Source organism: Symsagittifera roscoffensis, chromosome 3, assembly GCF_963678635.1.
Source record: "Symsagittifera roscoffensis chromosome 3, txSymRosc1.1, whole genome shotgun sequence".
In the NCBI taxonomy this organism is placed as follows: Eukaryota; Metazoa; Xenacoelomorpha; order Acoela; family Convolutidae; genus Symsagittifera; species Symsagittifera roscoffensis.
In genome coordinates this window covers 4084680-4106959 of record NC_087064.1, presented here as the reverse complement: position 1 = coordinate 4106959, position 22280 = coordinate 4084680, and the positions used below count along the sequence as shown (strand labels likewise).

General features: G+C 35.7%; 1 protein-coding gene across 10 annotated transcripts in view; it reads left to right on the top strand.

Moving 5' to 3' along the window:
• Positions 1-20125, top strand: part of LOC134842981 (uncharacterized) — a 90597-nt gene extending 70472 nt beyond the window's left edge. For 7 of the 10 annotated variants that reach the window (XM_063859538.1, XM_063859536.1, XM_063859537.1 and 4 more), the window contains 8 exons: positions 9071-9451; positions 10203-10634; positions 13263-13440; positions 15449-15780; positions 16550-16702; positions 17690-17827; positions 18075-18723; positions 19033-20125. In XM_063859538.1, the coding sequence (XP_063715608.1) occupies positions 9071-9451; positions 10203-10634; positions 13263-13440; positions 15449-15780; positions 16550-16702; positions 17690-17827; positions 18075-18723; positions 19033-19691 (2922 nt within the window). In that variant the 3' untranslated portion in view covers positions 19692-20125. Of the gene's footprint in view, positions 1-2741; positions 2863-3510; positions 4717-7936; positions 8144-9070; positions 9452-10202; positions 10635-13262; positions 13441-15448; positions 15781-16549; positions 16703-17689; positions 17828-18074; positions 18724-19032 lie in introns of those variants that run through there. The other 3 variants (XM_063859545.1, XM_063859539.1, XM_063859543.1) reach the window with 3 other exon arrangements.
• The last annotated feature ends 2155 nt before the right edge of the window (positions 20126-22280 follow it).

Genomic DNA, 22280 nt, shown 5'->3' with positions numbered 1-22280 from the left:
ACAATCAGTTTTGTTTATCTGCTTAGCTGACTCGTTTTTTTTACGTGATGAATTTATATTTTTACGGTATAGTAATTTTGTTGTCAGTCGAAAAAGAAACAAGACTGCTCGTATCAGGGCGAAGCCCTGAATGTTCCGACTGCTTTTAAAGTATATGAAGCAGTAATAACATGAAAAATTAAATGTAAATAAAAAGAAAATAAAATGAAAAAAAAATTGTAAAAAATTTGAGATTTTTTTGTGAAAATCATCCCCCCACACGCCATATGGTAAGTACAAAGTGATAAATTTCGCTTCTAGCAACAAATCAAATATGGCGAATAAGCTTCCTTCAACCAATTTGGAAAGATTTCTAGGACGGATTAACTCTCCTCTTACGCGTTAATAGCGCGAAATATATCGCGTGTTAATTGTCCCACATTGGCCAAAATGGCACTCTTTAAACCCCCATAACTTTACGAAAAATGATCACGGGTAAAATATTATCTTTTCAATTTTGAGTTCATGACAACAATACCTTTCGAATGATAAAAAAATTCCGTCAAAAATGGCTAGTTATAAGTCAAAATTTGTCTGAAGAAAAAAACTCACCCCGAGCGCAAATATTCCGTGACTTTCGTATCGAAAGTCGGAACAACAAGACTGCTCGTATCAGGGCGAAGCTCTGAATGTCCCGACTGCTTTTTAAGGGCTATGAAGCAGTAAAAACATGAAAAAAATGAATGTAGAAATAAAGGAAAATTAAATAAAAAAAACATAAAAAGAATTGAGTTTTTTTGTGAAAATCATCCCCCCGCACGCCATATAAAGTACAAAGTGATAAATTTTGCTTCTAGTAACAAAACAATTATGGCAAATTAGCTTCCTTCAACCATTTTGGATTAGTTCTAAGACGGATTAAATCTCCGCTTACGCGGTAATAGCGCGAAATATATCACTCGTTAATTGTCCCAAAATGCCAATCTTTAAACTCACATAACTTTACGAGAAATGATCACAGGTGAAATATTTTTTACGCGTTTAAGCTCAAGACAACAATAGCTTTCGAATGATATTTAAAAAATTCCGTCAAAAATGGCTAGTTAAAAAGCCGAATTTTGTCCGAAGAAAAAAAACCCACCCCGAGCTCGATTGTGGGTATCAGACGAAATTGTTCTGAATGTCGAGGAAGATTAAGCAATGTATATGATTGGCCTGGTTCTTCTGACTTCGATGACAATGACGGTGTATTTGGGTTCTGGATGTTTTTTTCTTCAGTTCTGTGACTAAATTTCTAAGCAAGTTTTCTAAAAGGGAACTCATCAAAAACGGCGAGGCCATACTTCTCAATGAGTGCCTAATCGTTTTTGTCACATGGCACTATTTGGGGATGGCATCTGCTTGTTACATCAGCTGATTTTCAAAAGCAAGAAATATGTACCACTAAAGTTGCGTTCAAAATGTTTTGTAAAAGAAGTTATATGTCCGAAAAATGGAGTATTGATTGTTTCGACTTTCGAAGAAAATGATGGAATAGTTGTGCTCGAGTGGTTTTTTGTCTCCGGACAAAAAATTAATTACTTTTAATTAGGCAAAGACTTAGGGCAACCCAGCAATCATTATGATTTGAACAGACCAGCAATTTAAACCAAAGATGCGTTGTTGGACGCAAAACTTATACTTTGTTTTTGACGTTGCTTGTAAGGGGATGATTTCGAAAAGTCTTTCAAATCCTTTAATACTCATCTCTTTTCAGAACAATACTCCTGATAGGTTAAAGGGCAGTCGGAATTGTTAGCGCTTTGCCCTGATGCAAACACATTTGATTTTTGAGCGTTCCTGTGTCATTTAGGTTCGTTTTGTCATTTTTTAGCAATAAGTCAAATGTTTTGAATTCGGTAGTTGAAAATGTATAAATTTCAAACCTCCCTGCTACATTATCGAGAGCCATAAATCTGTGAATCGTTGATCCAAACATCAAATGGCATGGTAATCGGTTATTAAGTGTTCGCAGTTAATCGAAAAGCGCTTAAATTAAGCTTATGCACAGATCTAATTTCCAAAATTGATCAGAATTTTAATCCTAATTTAAAATTTAATCAATTTTAAACTCTTAAGCAGTTTTTAATTCCTTACTTGTCTAAGCGCATAAAACACTAGAAAATTATTACACAAAAATTAACAACTCTACCACCATATAAAGTGAGGCTTCACTTATAAATTACTTTCTGCTAATTACTGACTTCATTAATTCTTATGGCTAAAGGTTCGTTCATTCTTTTTTTTTCTAGAATTTAAGACCTTTAAACACTTTAACACGTCATATATTCCCCCTCTATTTTAATTAATTTTAATATCATTTGTTCTCTAGGTTTCTTTTGCTCAAGTGACATTTTAGTTCCATTATGTGGGCATGTATTTAAATATTAATCGCGTTTACCCGTGCAATCAATTCTCACATTTTTTCGCTATTTTTCATGGAGTTTACGTTTTGTCAATCGGCAAAAGTGAATTCGATTTTTAGATTTTGAACCCTTGTTTATTGGTGGATTTGAATTCAAACCCTTAAAAGGCTTTCTGAACCCTTGCACGAATTTGAACCCAATTGGGAGAGATTAAAGACTGCGTTTTGGACTCTTACTTTTCAAAACTGGGATTCGTTTGAAATCTCTATCAAATCTTGTTGATCTTTTCCAGGGAAATATTTCAGTAGGAAGCGGCGGCTCCGATCAACTGGTTTCGAACCTTTCATTTTAGCTGGTTGATTTTCCCGTCGCGGGAGAGATTAATGTTTATTACTTTCAATATTGCCACAAATTGATTAGAGTTCAAATTGGCATATGAAAATCAAGGCAACTAGCGACTGGCAATAATCTTGAGCCGGTAAGGCAATTTTGGCACCCTGTTTTTGTTGTAGCCGTTACGGATAAAAACGCCGGCCGCCGGGGTTGAAAGTTCGCTCGGCTAATTTTCCCAATTCAAAAAACAGATGACTGCTGAAGACATAGAAACAAAAGGAGCCTTTTTAATCTGAGGGAATCGATTGATGTGACGTTTGTACTCAAAATTGATGTGAGCTTAAAACTTTCAGTGAACCAAGAAATGGTGTCTTTTTTGTTTTATCCCTTTTTCCGCTTTTTTGCATAAAATGCGGGCAAAAAAGTGTACTATATTCGTTGGTATGTATGAAGGAATGTATCATATTTTCATTCCTTACCAATATACAGGGCTCTGGCCAATTAGGGATAAGCCTTCGCCCGCCTCCGTTTTATTTATGCCGTTGTTTTCATAATAAACCATACGATAAAACCAGACCACTGAAGCGACTTCTCTTCCTTCAATACATCTTCTGTTTTCCTATGAGAGTTGAAAACTTCCGCAGTGCTGAAATGTATTATAGATGCTACAATTGACAACTCCGATTGTCTTTAGCTTGGAATTTTTTCTGGGTCAAATCAAGGAAATGTCTTCACGTGGTGGATCTAGTCGAGCTGCTCTGGGGTTTTATCTGGCAGGTATTTATTATTCGGAATGGGTATTCTATTATAGTCCTGTCCGTTCCTTCGTTGCTCTATTTTCGCTTACCCAGCCTCCCCTTTAAAATAGTAGCAAAATAACCCACGACAAAAGCCCACCAGCGCATTTGCAGCGGCCATAGTTTGAAAAGTAACTTGACTACCGCTAATGTAAGAATGATTTTTTGCGTTTTCATATGTCGAATAACCGCGGTGACTTTAATCCACCCCGGATTAACTTTTATTCCCCGGATTTGGCAATCAATATTCGCTTTTTCTCCAAATTAAATACCCCCTCGCTCCTCAATCAGCCCAGAAATAGAGCGAAGTGAAAACTCAAGCGATAACGCCGAGCTATTTTCACTTGTCAAAATTTGTCCTGAATACTGTAAAGCATTATCTCTGCCAAAATTCACCTGCGTTCAAGATATCAGCTCTTCTTATTTCTTCTCCCATATTTGAACAAATCTAACTTTGATCCAAATTTTGGACTCAATTTTCCCCGTACGATTTAGATTCGTCCTAATATTCAATAACTTATTTTGTTGTTCATAAACAGTTGTACTAATCAAGCAATCGAATTTGTTGCCGGCGACCCATTTAAAACTGAGAAACAGATAGATCGCTCTGATTACTTTTACCCAGATTTTTCTTTCCGCTTCTTTTATCTTACATCCCAATTCATGTTTTTTTGAGGACGTCTAATTTTATTATACTTTTTTGAGCTAGTATAGCTATACAACTTTTCCAACAAGACTCTTACAAAATCAGTTCGGCGTGACTTGTTTTTTTTGTTTCATCACGCTAGCTGCACTAACAAGTCACTATTAGAGTTGGTGATAATTTTATTTTACAGGAAATTACCATCTTTAAAATCTCGCAGTTTTACCCTGGCACAAAAAGTACCGATTGGTTCTCTGTCCGTATCAGAATTCGGCATCCGTTTAGTTCCTTTATATTTATTGCTCTATCTACTGCTGCGCTATCGCCTAATCTAAACAAAACAAAGCGTCTCCGATTGTTTTTCTTACCAGCAGATAAACAATTGAATCTTACGGTAGATTTTAATTGCAGTGACCGATAAAAAATTCCGCCCTTTTTGCCTAATGGAGAAAACCTGAGCCACCTTACTCGTTCTGCAATTTTTAGTTTTATCACTTTGGTTATCTCAGTTTAGTCATTCTCTTTCTGTTTTTGTATTTTCTGAAATGTCTCTCAAAACGTAAGTCCTTATAAGAATATTGAAGTTTTTGGAAATTGTACGGTCGATTTCCTAGAGCTTGCCGTAGCATTGTAGCTAATCGTATCTAACTATAGGGTTTGTCTTTAGAAATGACTTAAAATAAATAGCCAGATTTAATAATTTAATACTTTAAACAAGGATAGCCAGTTTTTTTTCATATTAGAGTAGTTTTTTGCAAGTTGTGATAAAAAGATCTGAATGAAGAAGCAGAATTTAGGCAAATTCGACGGTAATAGTAAAATAGGATAATTGGAAAATAGTTGTGTAGAAAAACGGCCAGATGAACAAAAAAATTAGTTAAAAATTTCAAAAAATTTTCGCAGAATTTTTTTGAATGTTTGATTCCCAAAATTGACGCTAAAAAAGTCCAGAAAAGTGCTTTTCATACAGTTTTCATTCATTTAAAAATGCTCATCATCCAATTTCATACATTTCCATACTTGCAGAAAGTTTTATAAAGACTTGGTACCATGACAACTTGGTACCGTGAGTGTGGCAACAAAAGACTCGTTAAGAAAGCCCTTTCGCAAATTTAAAGGAAAGCGACAACTCGCAAAGTTTCAAACTTAATTTTTAACGTTGGATTTTTATTTTAGAGAGCCGGCTTTACATTTTGTAAAAAAAAAATCTTACCCCCTGTTGGCAACCTAGGTTAAGATACACGGTTCTTAACTATTTATAAAAACGTACCCTTTGTTGGCAAGATCGCAACATGGTGGCGCAACTGCGCAGGCGAGTATATTGCGAGTTGTCTTTTAATACAAGTTCTCTTTCTTTGCGAGTTGTCTTTTGTTGCGAGCTGTCGCATTACAAAAAACAATAGGAAAGTTTTTTCCATGAGGAAAATTGCATGAGAAACATTTTTCCATAAATGTCAATTGTATGACTAGTATTTTTTGCTTAAAAAATCTAGTTTTGCTTTAAACTTGTGTTTTGTTTGGAAAAACAAATAACCTTGAGTTTTTTTATTAAAGAAATACCAATAGGTGAAGCGGCAAGAACCGCTCAGGTGAATCGCTTTGACAAAATCGCCATGTAATTTCATATATTGCATGTCAAATAGTTTTTTTTACAAAATTTGAATTGTTTGAAATGGCTAGAATGCTTCGATATGAAATTTTCTGGTGGTTTAAAATCGGATTTGTTTTTTTTTGTCAAATTTAGGTTTAGTTTAGCACATAAGAACAACAATTTTAAATTTTCTGGCAAATAGTCTAGTTTTTTTGAAAAATGAGTTTGAACCACGTTAATCCAAATGAAAATTTTTTCGGAAAACATTTCTTTGAGCATAGCAATGATTAAGAAACTTTTGAAAGACTGAATTTTTGTTCCGCTCAATTTTTGATTTTAAGTGTGAATTTTTTTGCGGTCATGTAAAATAACGGGTTTTACAATTTTTCCATATGAAAATTGTTATTATAGATTTTTTTCATACACTGCATGCATAGATTGGTAAGATAAGATTTTTTTCTGACTACTGAAAATAGGGAACTTTGTTTTCAATTGTGCATTAGTTTTTTTATATTTTCCACGCAAAATCAGGTACCACAATAGGTCATCAGAATGAACCGAATGATATATCATTTTGAAGCACCTCTAGTCGCGATTAAACATGTCCATAATTTTAAGGTTTTCAGACTGATGATTTTTAGACTGGAAATTTCAAAATTAATTTCCATTCTAAATATTCTAGATTTTTCATTATTTTGATTTTTTATTTACTGGTTTTCATGGCTCATTTACTAAATCAGTTTCCTCTGTGATCTTAAAACTAACTGAATATGGAAATTATAAAGAAAACTCTTTAAAAGTTTCAGAATTTCTCAATCTTTTTTTAAAATTTTGATATGAAAATTCGCGTGGTCAGTTTATTCTGTACACTTTGCCACAGCAAATTTCTATCTGTGTTTCAATTCTATATGATTTGATGTCTGATCTGAATTCAATCCCAGCGTACAGGTATATAGAAAACTGGAAGCGAATTAATTTTCCGAAGCAAGCCAAATTTTCAGTTTTCAAACACACAACTCCATCACGAACGACTGTAGGTGAATTATCTTTCATAATTTTGAGGTCAAGAGAATGTTATTTATCAAAAATGCTTAAATAAATCTATCATAAATTATTGTTTAAAAAGCAAAATTTTTCTGAATACTAATATTTTGCCCTGCTTTTGAAATTAATCATAATAAATTGTTTTCAGGCTTATAGTTAAATAAATAATTAAACAACCAACTTATGACATATATTAAAACTTTGAAAATTTCATGGTCCGTTTTCAAACATCTCAGAATAATGGAAACAAAAAGCATCTAAAATGTCTATTTTCAAACCTCCATTCGGAACCATGATAAGTAAATGTAAAACAAGTATAACATGCATTGGATCTATTTGTGAAAAAAGGTTTTCTTTGTTGCCTAGATTAGGAAAATTTAACCTCTATAAAATACCTGCTGAAATTAAATTACAAGTTCGTTCGGCTTCAATTAATTCCTGGACACGTGAGAATCAGTTTCTTTTCTTATCAAAAAGAATTCTTTTGTGTTACCATCAAAAGTTGAGCTCGATCGCAGCCAAGTCGAACGAAAACTAATAAAAATCTGATCACATTACATGGTCTGAATAACATATTCATCCCCTAAACTTAATTTTAACCTCTTGTCTGAAATGTTAGGTAACATCAAAGAAAATATCTGATTTGTTACATCACTTGAAAGAAAAGTGATTTCATCAAGCCGCGTTTAAAACAGGTGTGACATTATAAATAGCCACTGTATTTTGTAAATGCAACAGAATAATATAAATAAATGAAGACAATAATCTTATTCGCATTTTGCTAAAAAATAATAATAATGGATTCAAAAAACGGGAACTGAATTAACTCGACGCAGAAAAAAGTGGGTTGTCTGTTTTGAAATGGCGGTGCTGAAAACAAAAATTCTCTTTCAACTTTTTTGCAAATATCGGAGCTTGCTTTGAAGCTTTGATAGATAATATTACCTCTGTTGTATTTGAGAGAAAACTCATACAACTAATTCATTTTAGAGCTCAAAATTGTATTGATAGAAAGCTCAGGTGAAGAGCTTGTTATTAAAACGGCTCTTCGCAAGCTCTTTTTACAACTTCGGCTTCAGATCTCTTCAAAAATTAATTCTATTGTTTTTTGATGTTTATAACTCTGTTGATTTTGACGCATAAGTGATACCTGCTTAATTGTCTAAATATGCAAAGCCTCATCAATCAAAGTAAAACTTTTTATTCAAATTGTAAATTCAGAAAAAAAATTAAGTAGTTAGAAAATTTTATTGAGCTGAGAAAGTTCGAGATTTGATAAATCTACCGGAAGAAAATTTTTTGGATCATTTGCTAATATAATTTTGATCACGCACTGGAAAATTTGCTACTGGTAAGAAAATCAATTTAGTTTTGTTTTGCTGGCTTTTTCTATAACTTCTTTCCAATTATGTGTTATTTTCGTTAATTAACAATAGTTGTGTAAATGAAATGAGAAAAAATTAACCGAGTGCATACAAATTCTATCCGGATGTTTAAATCTGGATGTGTTTCATATGCATTTTTTCGTTCGATGCTGAAGTTAAAAATAGTTTTACGCTGCTGTTATTTATTTGAAGTCTTAACAAAAATGGGCTAATTCCCATTTATTGAGATCAAATTGAAAAAATTACTTAAAAATGAGGTGCAATTCAAAGCATAAGTGAGCCAGGTTCTTCCATATTTATTCGAACTTTTTTCTTCAAAACTGAGTTTTTTCTAGTGGAGTTAAGATCCTTACAAAAATTTATTTCAATTGTCTTATACAATTGAGGCGCCTTCGCTTAGTTGAATAGGACTGGCTTCCATTGTAATTAGAGTATTGTATTTCACTCATTAATGAAATCCTCAGCAAAAATATGAATTTTAAGCATAAATCTGAATTTGCCTGATAGGCTTTCAGGCAATTTTTTGCAATCTTCTGAAAAATTGCCTCGATTTTCCAGCGCATTCATTTTTTGAGTCATCAAAGACGGGATTGATTTTTCCACTAACTATTTCTGGGGCTATCTTTATTTATCTACCTAATACAAGTTGAGAACAAAAGGAAAACAATTCCGCTGTTCAGTTTTGCTGTAAAAAATAAATCGTCCGGATAAAAAAGGATAATTTGATTTTTTTACTTTCTTATTTAAAAATGTTGTTATTAATGTAAGTCTGCTTTAAAGTTCGCCTATTGAGACTTTAAGTCTATTTTTACTTATTTTTTCTCAGAGATTTTCATACTGGTTATGTTTTGGAAAAGTTGATTTTATGCTAAATGAGCGTTCTTCTGTTACAGAGTTCAACCGGGACAGGGGTTTTCCCGTCGGCCAATTCAAATAACAGCGTGTCAAGTTATAACCCAGTTAGTACAAATATTAACTACCCAAATTCGACTCCACCCGCTCAGTTTACGAACTCGAACGGATTCAACATGAAAAACTTCATCAAGTCTCGAACTTCTTCAATCGGAAATTCCTCAAGTCAGAAGTCCAAACAGAACAATTCCCAATTAGCCGACCCCAAAAACCCAGTTATAGTTCACCTATCAATGCAGCAGAACAGCAGTAGTAGTAGTAGCGGTAATGGGGGAATTAGTAGCAATAATGACCAGCAGATTTATTTAAACCCGTCAGACGTTTTCACTCCGGGTGATTTACCGGATCCATCTCGTCATCAGGTTAGTTTTCGAGTTACTATTGAAAAAATGTCTATTTTTTATAATAAAACGAAAATCATTTACTTTTTTTCTTGCATTTTTTTCTTTTCTGATTTTTCAAGACAAAAAAAACGTTTTTTTTTTTTTAATTTCGTTGAAGTACTTTTTGCGTATCGATATCGAAATTTTTTGACAATGAGGTCAAAAATTGTAGGACAAAGTCAAATTTTGACGTAAAAATTGGTATTTTGAGCTGTAAAAAACAAAACCATCACAAGAACTAGTTAAATGGTCAGCAATGGTTTTATTAGCTGAGGAAAATTTGCACTTTATGTCTTTTCTTGAGACGCAAACAGAATTCATAATCCACTCCGAGCTTGAAAACATTTTTCTTTTGAACTTTTGTGCGGTAAAGGTTTTCAAAAATAGCTTCTTGTAATAATTTTTGAAAGGATTAGACAGACTTATTTTTGATAGACTTTAAGAGTTATAAAAAGTCATTCAGAAATGACAGATGACAAAATTATGTCAAAACTGCGTGAACTTTTTGATGCATAACAAAAGAATTTTTTGAAAGGTATGTATGAATGAATTCGTTTTTCAGTCTTATTTTAGATTTTCTGAGCTAGAAAATATTACAATTTATGAAATTAGCTTTAAAAATATTAGTTTTGCTTATATTCAATATATTGCTAAAAAATTTTTGCGATTTTATGAACAGTTTTACTCGTCCGAAAAGTGCTCAAAAATGTTTCAGTTTCCTTATTTTCAGTTTGAACCGCCAAATATCTCCCTCGCTTCCGGTGTTCACCCGGTGACATCGCGCCCGCCCGCTACAGTCCCCCCTCAGCCCGCCTCATTCCTCCCCGCTCAAAACTACCCCGTAATGTCTGCCGAGGTCACCCCCCAAGCCACGCCCATTGCTTCAAAGAAGCTGCAAAATCACAATTACTCAAGCATAAACAACAACAACAGAGATGAGAACTCGAACAGTGCCGGATCGTCGGCAGGGTTCTCGAACTACATGCCTATGAGCGAGTGTGGAAGTCAGAACTCCTCGAAGAACTCAAAGGACTCCGGACGAGGAACACACGAACAGCACAGGGATTCGTTGAGTAGTCAATTCATGACGTCCTCCCACAATCAAGGTCAATATGGCCACCCACAGCATGGAATTTACCCATTAGAAAACCTCTACTATGACGTAAGTCAACAATTATGATGACGTCAGTCAATGTTTATTATGATGCAATTCAACATTTCTTTTCATCAGATTTTGTTGAGAAAATTGAAGAATTTGACTTTTGAATTGTCATCAAAATGATTGATAACTGTAAACTTTTTAACCAGTAATTAAATAAGTCAGGAAGAAATCGATTAAATTTAAATTCAATTGTTTGCTAAAAATGTGCTTTGAAATAGTTTTGAATACGCTTCAAAGTGATCTTTTTTGACAGTTATTTAGTTCTTAATCTTATTTTAGAAAATTTGAAGTCTTTTTACAGCGAAAACGACACTTTAAAGTGTATTTCAAATTGTTTTCTAAGCATAATTTTTCCCTAGTCTATGACCGTCAAAAGCTACCTGAATTTACCCAAAATAACTATTTGAAATAGCGTTTAATGAGTCAATTGGTAAGTCGAGCTTTGACATTTTTGAGAACTCAATTTGATTTAAACATCAAGGACCCTTCAAAAACAGGGAACTCCGCAAAAAGTTGATTTCATTGCCTTAATTTACCGAAGAATGAATCAACAGTCAGGTTTTAGACATTCGTTTCTTTGACAGAATGTGCAAATTTATTTATTTTTTCGTGAAGATTGATGAAACTTTGAAGAGAATTTGAAAAGTTTTTTTTTCGAAAATTTAGCTTTCCATTCAGATTCTTCAGGTTTCGAATCCAGTGAGTTTGTTGATAATGTTCCCGCGGTGTTTCGAATATCACATGTAATTTCTACTGTTTTCATAAACTATTTTATTACAAGCAGTATCAACAAAATTTCTGACAACCAAAACAAGAACTCATTTGTTATTCGGTGTTAATTCTACAAGCGCTCGAACATGTTGTTTTTGACGTTTTGGCGTTTGAGCCACACATTTGCGGAGCTTTAATTTGTGATCTAACAGTCAAATGGTTGTTTTGGGTTCTGCTAGGTGCTAATACACCATTATTTATAATCAATGTAATTGAAAACTGCCCGAAGATTACCTTCTTGGAAAGTGAGGGTTTAGTTAGAATGCCATTTCGGAATCCTGTTTGGCTTAGGCTATGGATCTCTTTGCTTTTATGGTTTGTATGGCATCGCAAATAAATGAATCACTAAGTCAGTTATAATAAGTTATAAGAGATCCCAGTTTAGTCAGAGACTAGTGGTAGGTTTGATGTCGCGGTCTTATGTAGCTCTCATTGGGAAACTGTTTGTACGATTTAACACTACAAAGGGCTGACAATTATTTGAACTGAGAACAAATCTTGGTCTAATACACGTTAAGAGATTGCAACTAGCAAATAAGTCGCCGATTTTTCTGTTTGGACAGGAAACCAAAGAGCCCCAGCTGTCTGCCCAAAAATCCCCGCCTCTTTTTCTTTGAACCCGTTTGCTCAAACTTGCTATCTATGACATCGACCTCCAACAACCCTCATATCACAGTTGAAATCTAATTTGTATGTTTTAAAACAAGCCCGCAAGTGTTGGGTTTTATAGTGTAATAATTAGTTTCGGGTAGGCTTTTATCAAAAATACCAGCATAAGTTAAAGTTGAATTTAAGGAAAAGGATTTGGGTTTCGTTGTGCGGTTGGAAAATATTGACGCCGACCCCCCTTGGTTGGTTTGGTATCTTTTAATTACCTGAGATCCCTGCCGCAAAAGATCAAAGGGGCTTAAAATATGCTTAATTACACCTGGATTTGAGCTAATTATTGCATGTGAATAAGTTTCAGTGGTCGACCTGATTTTGTTGATTTAAACGTCGTGGCGGTCGATTTCGTCGAAAAGATCAAAGATAGGAATTTGATCATGCCGACATTAGTAGACAAACTACTGTGAATAAAAAATACAAAAGGGAAACTTGCTCCCATTGAGAACTGTGTCAAGATGACTTTAGATGTCCAGACACGCTAGTAATAAGTTAGTATTAGTTTAGTGTTCTTAATAAATGTGATTTTGACAGATTTTTCAAGGCCGGATTAGCTTAATGAGCTAAAATAGGCGATAGATTCAAATATAGATTTACAGGTAGATGTTTTCGTCATTTTTAGAAATTTATTTTGGCATAATCAGCTGGAATGCACAAATATGAATTTCGAAAATATGTCAGTTGCAAAAATAGTTACCATTTGAGTTTCAAGGCAAGTTTTTTTTTAGTATATTACAACGAAATATTTCATATTCTTCCCAGCTAAATTTGATAAATAGCTGTCGAAATTATAGATGAGCATAAGATTTACTATGAAGGCTAAACTCCTTAGAACTTGAGATCTACTATCACCTTACAAACTAGCGCCTTACATATGGAGTTTAATTTTGGATATATTTTGCAATTAAACACAAGTCTTGTAAACACATAAGAAACAAAGTGCGGTACCATGTTAAGTTTTCCTAATTGGACAAATTATCAACTTACAATATAAAAATTGTTCAGTTGCTTGTTTTTATTTTGAATCATTTCACCTCAACTTCAGATCTGAATTCCTATCATAGTCTGGATTTCGAATTTTTTTTTCTGTCAGACCCTCGAATTTTGTAGCTTTTTTAAATATGGTCGGAACCTTCTGTGCTACCTGCAAAACATCCGGCTATCGTTGTTATGATTGCTTTCTGTATGTTTTAGGAGTCGCAGAACGAGCGCCGGATGCGCCACCACCATCGGCAGCAGGATCCCGCTAATATTCAAATGCAGCAGCAGAGTAAAATGTCTTCTTATTCGAAACATGCCCAGCATAAAAGCATGAAGAAATACCTCAAAGATCGATCCTCCCACGCACACCAGCGCAGATCGAAACGCATGGGTGAGTCCAGTTATTTTTTAAATTATTTAATTTCTTAAGTAACCAGCCAGATGTCTCACCCAAAGTTTAATTATTTAAGGTTAACTAAGCTATGGCGGCTCTTTTCAAGTCCCCCCTTTCAAAATACCAAGTTTTATGTTTGTTTTACCTGTTATTACGGCTAAATGCGTGATTTAACGCTGTAAAGTATGAAGAACAAATCTGTTCACAGTTGTCGATTTGTTCACCACGCCAAATTTCATTGCATTATGACAAGGTTAAATAAGCTTTTCAAAATTGAATTTGAAAGGGGGGGGGACTGAAAAAGAGCCGCTATGGCTATCTAACAAGAGCTCACCTTGTAAATTGCATTTTGGATCTCATCAAATGCACCTCTAACTTATTGCTTGTGAAGTATATTTACGCTTGCGATTAGCAAGCGCTATCAAACTGGAATATTTTATTTTTTTCTTGTTAACACCTAGCTTAACAAAATCAGTTGAATCACTTGCTGACTATGCAGCTGACTTATTTTCTTATTTCTTCTCTTACGTCTTCCAGGTTGCTTCCCCTTTGCCTGGAGATAAATCAGTTGCTTTTGTACCCTAAGGTTCTGGGGTTCGAGTCGTGGCCAGAACTTGTTTATTTTTAGTATCAAGGAAATTGAAAAAAAATTTCCGAGAAAAATGAATTGTTGCTTTTTCATTTGCTTGATCAAGTTTTGTCGACTAAATTGTCACAACGGATTTTGCTTGTGCTGTAGACAATTATAGTTGCAAGTGCAAGTGTAGTTGCAAGTGCAAGTGTTGTTCATTCTAATTTCAGGGGGGAAATGAAAGATTTGAAAAAAATTCATAAAATCTTTTTTCGATTCAGTTGGCGTCCGCTCAAAGATTGTCGGCTTAGTTGCCACATCGCTGATTTTTTTGCTGTAAACAACTTTCATTGTAGTTGCAAGTGCAAATGCTGTTCATTCTAGTTTCAGTGGGGACTTGAAAGATTTTAAAAAATCATTTTTTTTCGGTTCAAAGATTGTTGGCTTAGTTACCATATTACTTATTTTTCTTTTGCTGTAAACAACTTTCATTGTAGTTGCTAGTGAAAGTGTCGTCCATTATTGATTAAGGTGGGACTTGAAACTTTTTTTTAAATCATTTTTTGGGCTCAACTTATGCCTGCTCAAAGATTGTCGGCTTTATTTTTTTTCGTAGATTTTGCTCCGTTGTGGCTGTTTTAAAATTCAAACGTCTGGCATGTTTTCGTGGAATGAATTTCTACCGAGACATATAAAATTTTATGTGACCTAGTTTTTCATTATTTTTTTTATTTTTCATTTTTTCGGCTTTTTATGTTTTTTTAAATGTTTGTGTGGTGTCGCAAGTGGTGCGAAGCTCCACTTCGCCTCTGTTTAAAAAGTGGAGCTTAATTTTTTTTCGAATTTTTAATATTCAGGTATTTTCTAGATCCCAGTTTTTTCATGCCATTAATATTGCAAAATAGCATCGAGAAAGTTTTATAATAGCGGTTTAGTGGAATTCTTGGGGTTGCTTGTAATAATTGTATCTTTGAGAAAAGGTAGAAAAAAGAATACCGAAATTCGGCTCTCCGGCAAAATTCACAGTTTATTCCGGAATCCGGTTAAAAAATACCGGAAAATTCCAGAATTTCGTGAACGATTTTACTATATCTCCGACCAAAAAACTAACTTTCAAACGTTTTTGGTTCAAAAGTGAAAAATGGAATGTTGTCATGGAACAAAACCAGTTTTTCCGAAAGCTCCGGAGTCATTCTGTTCCGCTTAACGGAAATGACGTTGCTGCACACAGCACAGTGAAACACAGCTAGCCAACGTAAACAGATGCATTGTGCAGCTATACTCATCAGCATCATGAACGAATTCCGGAATCTGGTTCGCGAATCCTCAATCCGGCAGTTAAAAATTCCGGAATTCCAGTAAAATTGATCCCGGTTACATCTCTAATAAAATGGTCTAATCGATGGCAGCAGAAGTAACCTGATATAATTTCAGGCCGCAGTCTATCGGCGTCTTCGTTGAGTACAGTTGACAAAAACGGAGTGAGACGGTCACGTGAGAGGGGAGGAGGGGTCAATAGCGGGGCTCCCCCGACAGGAGGGGGTCACACGTACAAGGTATACGACGGAGATTTCCTCACCAAACCCGGAAATATTCCCCGAGGCGTGAATGACGACAACACGACGAATAGTGTCGTGTCGCAACAGGTGAAGCACTCCTCGCGAGGGAGGCAGTCGGCGGGTGTCTCGGGGGGTTCGGCACTTCCGAGAGGCAGCAAGCACGACAGTGAGCACTTCGAGTCAGTTGCCGACAGCACACATGAAAGGGTAAGTGGAACATTTCTTATCCTTTAAATTATGGGATCTTTTTAACAATTGCACCCCCCCCCCCCCACCTTACCATGGAATCTACTAAAGAATTGCCACCCCCTATTAGTAAAAGCAGTAAACAGCACTAGAGCGTTCTGTTTAAAATTCTAATTTTGCTGCATTCTGATTTTGTCGAAAATTCGAATAATGTAATCTACTTATAACTAGTACCCCCTTTCTGTGAAGGGGGTAAATGTTGAGTAAATCCAAATTATGCAAAATTTTCGCAAATTGAAAAAAGACGTCATGGAAAAAAATGGATTTAAGGCAGACCAAATTTGTTCAAGTTACTCTGCGAGCTGTTAAAAAGTTTTAGAATGGCCATCGCCAAATTATGCGCTTTTAGGATCTAGTTAAGAAACACCCTCACCCCTCCCTCGTACGAGGGCTCAGCTGTGACGCATTTGCAAATATGGACCCTTCTGACGAATCTCTCCTTTTATACAATAGATGAGACGGATCTACTTAGCAATTGCCCCCGTTTGGTATCTACCCAAGAATTGCCATCCCTATTAATATAAGCAGTAAATCCGCTTTTTATTGAGAATTAGAACTTTGCTGCATTCCGATTGGTCAAAAATGCGTTATTTTAATCTACTTAACAATTGTCCCCCCCCCCCTTTCTTAAAAAGGGGGGGGGGGGGCAATTGTTAAGTAGATCCGATGAGATTATTACTTTAATCCAGACCTTGCTCTGATTTCTGACTTTCCAAGTGGTGTTTCGCAGGACCGGTCCTACTCGAATGCGTGTCATTGTCAGTGTGAACAAACATTGGACCTGGTTGCCCGCAAGGTCGAACATCTCAAACTGGCCATTCTGGAGAAGATGGAGTACTCTATGGGCAGTACAGACAGGAAGATGGACGAGCTTGACAAGAAGGTAAGGCTTTTTTTCCTTTTACTTCCCTCCCCCCACACCTGCTGATTTTACCTGTAAGGTATTATTTTTTGTGCACATAGCCCTTTATTGTTACAAAAAAATGTATGCGGAATAATCATTTACACCAAAAAAAAATGATGCTTCTGTGACGCTTTCCGTTATGTGAGGTGAGAGAGGGAAAAAATAAAAAGAGCGAAGGTAAAAATGTCTATTTGTTATTCCGACCATTTGAAAAATGGGGAGGAACTTAGTATTCGGGTGTGTTTTTTTATACTTTTTTTGTTCCGACAATTGAAAATGGGAAGAAACTTTGTATTCTGGTGTTATAGTTTTTTTTTCGTTTTTGGTTTTCCACTCAAATTCAGATACCACAAATAATCATCGGACTGGGATGAGTGATATATCATATTAATGCCCTTTCAGTCGTGATTCTAAACCACATAAAAAATTCCCGAAATTTTTTTCTAAGATTTTTCTCAAAATTCAAGCGAGTGAGCAGGCATACATAGCTTAATTTAAGCCTTGAAAATTTAGTTTTATATAAGTAGAGTTAGTTTATGGAGTTTTTAGCGCCTTATTAGGTATCAAAAAGATAAAGCATTTCAGAAAAAAAATTTGAAAAATTTCAAAAATTTTTTTTTTGAAAATTAGAAAAAAAAAAATTTTTACCATTTTTTTGATTTTTCTTGTAATTTTTCTGCAAAAATTGTTTTTTCAATTTGCTTACTATGACTATCAAATATGCCTAAGTTCTAGTTTTTCCTTGTATCACACCACGCATAAAAAACACTAATTTGAAAAAAAAAAACTTTTTTCGTAGTTTTTAAGACTATGGTGGAAAAGTTCTGTGCTACATTCTGTGAAGCGGTAAATTTTCAATGTATTGGTAGAATTTGAAGTAAATTTATTCATAACTCACATATTTAGTTTTTTTCTGCTCAGTAGTTTTTTTCTGCTAGCTGAGCATAAGTATTTTTTTTCTGCCAGGTGAGACACCAGCTGAACAGTCTGGACAAGATCTTCAAGGACAGAGTGGGAGGGGAGAAGACGGAGGCCATACAGCGCATGGACAAGAAGATCATTCAGGAGAGAATGGCCATAGCAGAGGAGATACGAAAGACTGAGGTAATTTTTTTGTTTCCTCTAAAACAAAAGAAGTTTTTGCAGAAGTTGAAATTGATTTGTCAATTGATCACAATAATTTAGAACTAGCCTTGGGCGATCGAATAAGTGCATCCAATAGCACTGCCATCAGAAATTAACTCAGCCATCAGAATTAAGTCATCCGAGGTCTAAATGTTTCCTGTTATCTTAGTTCCCAACATTTTTCAAAGAATTTTCTTTAGTTGTCTAATAAAATGTTAAATTTTAGATGCGAGTGGATCGGTCGCTCAAAGATTGGTGCGAGTCCAGATACCAGCGAGTGGACAGCCGACTCCAAGGCTCCTCCGACCGAGCGCATAGCGACTCCGGTCTGAGCCGACGACACAGCATCGGCGACGGATCTTCCAGTGTCGGAACTGGCGAGGGCAACAAGTGTTACCGGGACAGCGGAGCTTTCGAGTGCTCATCGACCGCGTCGAACTCGGACGTCGGCGTGAAGACACCAAGTGATTCATTTCCAGTTAAGACTCCGTGGACCACCAGTAGTCCCTTGGGACAACCGAATCCAGCGTCGCGTCATCACAGTGCCACGAAGCGAGAATCGCCTCTCGTGAGCGAAAAGTCGACGACTAGCTCAGCTCGCTGCAGTATACAGAGTTCGAGCAGTTCAGCGACGAATAACTCGTTAGCACAACGAAGTCGTGGAGCGTCGCCTGTGAACAGTTCGGCTAACTTGTCGATTCACAGCCACTCAAGTGGAGGAGGGCAGGGCAAGGCTGATTCCATCTCTGATATTTTGGACTATCAGATGGACATTTACGCGACTAATGTTCAACAGTACGGCACTGTGCGCAGGAAGAGCCGACCTCGACTAGAAACGAGCTCGACTGCTTTTGACGACAACGAGTCGTGTTTCGGTTGGTTTGTTACTCTGTTTAACTCACAAAAGTTCTTGAAACCATTTATTGTCCATTAACTACCAATAATTATCACTGCGTTGATCGATTTCTCTGAAAGAACAACAAATGTTGGATAAATAGCAAACAAATAACTTGGGCTGACAACAAAAATGACCTTGTTTGAGATCTAACTTGAACTTTGAAGTCAATTCAGTTAAAACATAGTCAGCGTTCAATTTAAGTAGCTCAGTTCGCTGCAGTATACAGCGCACGAGCAGTTCATGATACAGATAACACCAGCAGAGATGTTAAATATTTTTTTCGTAGGTGACAACGAGTCAGTGTCCAAGATCCCCATTTTGACACTGCCCTCTGAGAACTTCGGTAAACTCGGAGGATCCGGTGGTTCGCAACAGTCGCAACCTCATCTTAAGTCCACCACTACTTCAGCGCATCAGAGGTCTTCCTCGACCAGTGGATCTCATGGACACTTTATGATTCAAAATCAGAACAATCCAAAGAATCCAACCGGATGCAACCAGCTGCCAGACATGAGCGAAGATTTGCGCCAGTTCAACTCGCAATACTTAAACCGACAAGGCAACGCCGGAAAAATTCCCACGAACCCACACGCAAACGGAAACCCAAAACAAGGCGCGGTCAGCAATTTGTACGATGAGAAGCAATATCCCCCGTGCGACTTCGAAAAAATGAAGCGCCTAGACAGTGCAAACGAAAGTCCCGTTCCCCCCCATAAAACGACCGGAGGTCAAAACCCCGCCCAAAATATCCCGCCCGTGTTGCCTCCCAGAGGTCTCGAAATGTCCCGATCTAACGGCGCCCAGAGTCAACCGAGTTGCCAGGCTGCTCCGGATGAGCGGGAGGCACTGCAACGTCGAATCAAGGAACTGGAAGAAACTCTGAACCATATAACTCTGAATTCATCGCAGTCCACTACTACCAGCTCAGGCACGAAAGCAATTTGAGCTTATTTGTCTCTAAATCAGTGGGCCTGAGTTCGAACCCCTCGAGGACCAAAATTTATTTTGGTTTGTGAGCAGAAAAAAAACTAGAAATCATTGTAAAGATGAGTTTAGTGAGGAAAATACCAATTTTGGGATATTTCTGCGGGTACAGAAAAAATGATTTAATTTGGAATAAACTAATTTGCAAATGATTATAATTTTTGGTTGGCAAAAACTGATATCAGAATAGTTGTTGTTTGATAAAAATATACAAATAAAGGCGCTCAATTATTTGATTGATGCAGAATATGAATTTGTGTTGTCTTATTAGAGACAGAAAACTCTGAAATGAAGCATAGATGATGTATTTCTACCTATGATATGCACAATGCAATTGCGACTGGCCCTTGTATCTTTTCATAAAATAGATTTTAAATACAGTTTTAAGTAACTCGTTTAGTTGGCAAAAAAAATGGACTTGATTTTTACTCTGCTAAATTGACCAGTACAACGTTTGGACCACATTTTTCGACCTCTAGTACGTATTTTATTTTCTGCAGTCCAAGGATGATAATTTCAAAGATAATTTGTTCTCGAGGTTAAACTGCTTATGAGGTCAATGCCTCTTCAGCCTGTTGATTTTCTTTATATAAAGAGATGAGCACGTTTTTTGGTAAGCTAAGAGAAGTCTGGTTATCTCCAATTTTTTTGCACGCGATATACAACAACTTAAGCGAAAAAACCCTCAACCGATATAAGATTGTTCGGTTATACATACGAGAGATCAAATTTATACGATAAATTATACGAAACCGATAATGGCTCGACTCTTTTTTGCGTGACAAGGATTTTTCGTTGAGTGCTGCAAGATTGATTGACATTAGGGGCGGCTCAATTCCAGCATCAAAACTGTTTCTGAGTGTTAGAGACAAACGTATACGCTAGTCGGGTTATTAGTTATACGATTTTTTTGTTATACGGCAATATACTGTTACCTCTCTAAATAGTGCAAAGACAGCAAATTAATAATTATATACTTTATTAAGAACAACAGAAGTATAAAGTGATATTTTTCTCATCCAGTAACAAGGTATTTACACTAGTCAGCGTGGTGTTGTATCATCAATTCATTTTCTAAAAACTCAAAAGTGCGCATATGGTGGCAAGTTTTGCTGGCGCATAGAATTGGCAAGTTTTGCTTGCTTGTTTGCCTAGTGTTGAGTGGTGAATATCGAGCAGGTTCTTGGACGTGCGACTCGTGGTCTGCGGTTTGATTCCAGCACAGCTTTGAAAAATTCAATTTATATACCTTTTCTTTGCACTTTTGTTTTTCGTTTTTTTTTTATTTTTCGTGCTGGTATTTTAAGTGCTGCTACGCTAGTGTTTCTAACTAATAAGTTGCGCAATTCTTTGAAGAATGCTTTTATTATGACATAGGCTACGCATGCGTAGAAAACTAGTGAAAATTTCGCCGCAACTTCCCCAGTTTGGCATCTTTGACACCCCCACAACATCACAAAACCTGACGGAGAGAACAGATTTTTTTTTCAATTTCTTTCAAATTGTACAAAGAGCCATTAAAAGTTGTTAATTCAAAGAAGCATAGGCTTGAACCAGAAACATTAATATTTCGTCACTTTATTCAGAAAACAGAAAAAGTATCCGTCTAAATTTTACAATTGTTTATAAGGTACGGCCAATGGGTTGAGTTTTTAGAAATAGCTGTAACGAGTTTGACAGACCAAATTACGATTCTAAAACAGGAATTTGCAAGTTTTGATCCAACTCGAGCCATTTGATGAGTCTCACTCAGCAAAAGGGAAAAATCAGACTGCATCTGAAGTTTGTGTGATAAAAACGCTAAAACTTGCTTTTTTTTCTTGATTGAGAAATTGTTTAATTTTATCATGCAACTCTACTAGTTTTGAATCAAAGAACATTTCGGAGGAAACGGCTAAACTGAAGACTGGTCTTAATAACTATAACATTTATTAGGAGAAATTTTGAGTTTAATGAAATATTTATAATGCAAGGACGTTCAACAAATACGCTAAGCAACTTCAAAGGCAATGAAAAACGGACAACAGTTTAGCCCGACTGCGGTACTCTGACCAAAAAGAAAGTTTTCAAAAAATTGTTTTTGTGAAATATTCGTTCACACACTTCAAGAGAGTTTTATTTTAACGCATTTCAAAAAAAATTGAAAACAATTTGAAATCGAGTAAACTAGAAAACGATTTTGACAGCAATTTTGAAAGCCAGAAGCATCAAAAGAAAACAAAAGAAAAAACCATTTGTTTCATAAAACTCAGTTTGAGTCAATTCTTATTACTATGATTTTTTTAGCCTATTATAATTCGAAACATCTACTATGCTATGTAATAAAAATGGAATTATAGTTTTTGTTATATAATTTAACTAGTAGAATAATTAAGTTTATAATCTTTGCATCTAGTAATTAAAATATTGCGTTCCTGATCATTTTGAGTAATTTAACACATATAGAAAACGTTTTCTTTGCGCGTTTTTATTATTCCGATTTTCCAAAATCTGATTTTAACGCTTAATAAGAGTTGATCCCGAATAATCTATCGTTCCACACTAAGAAAT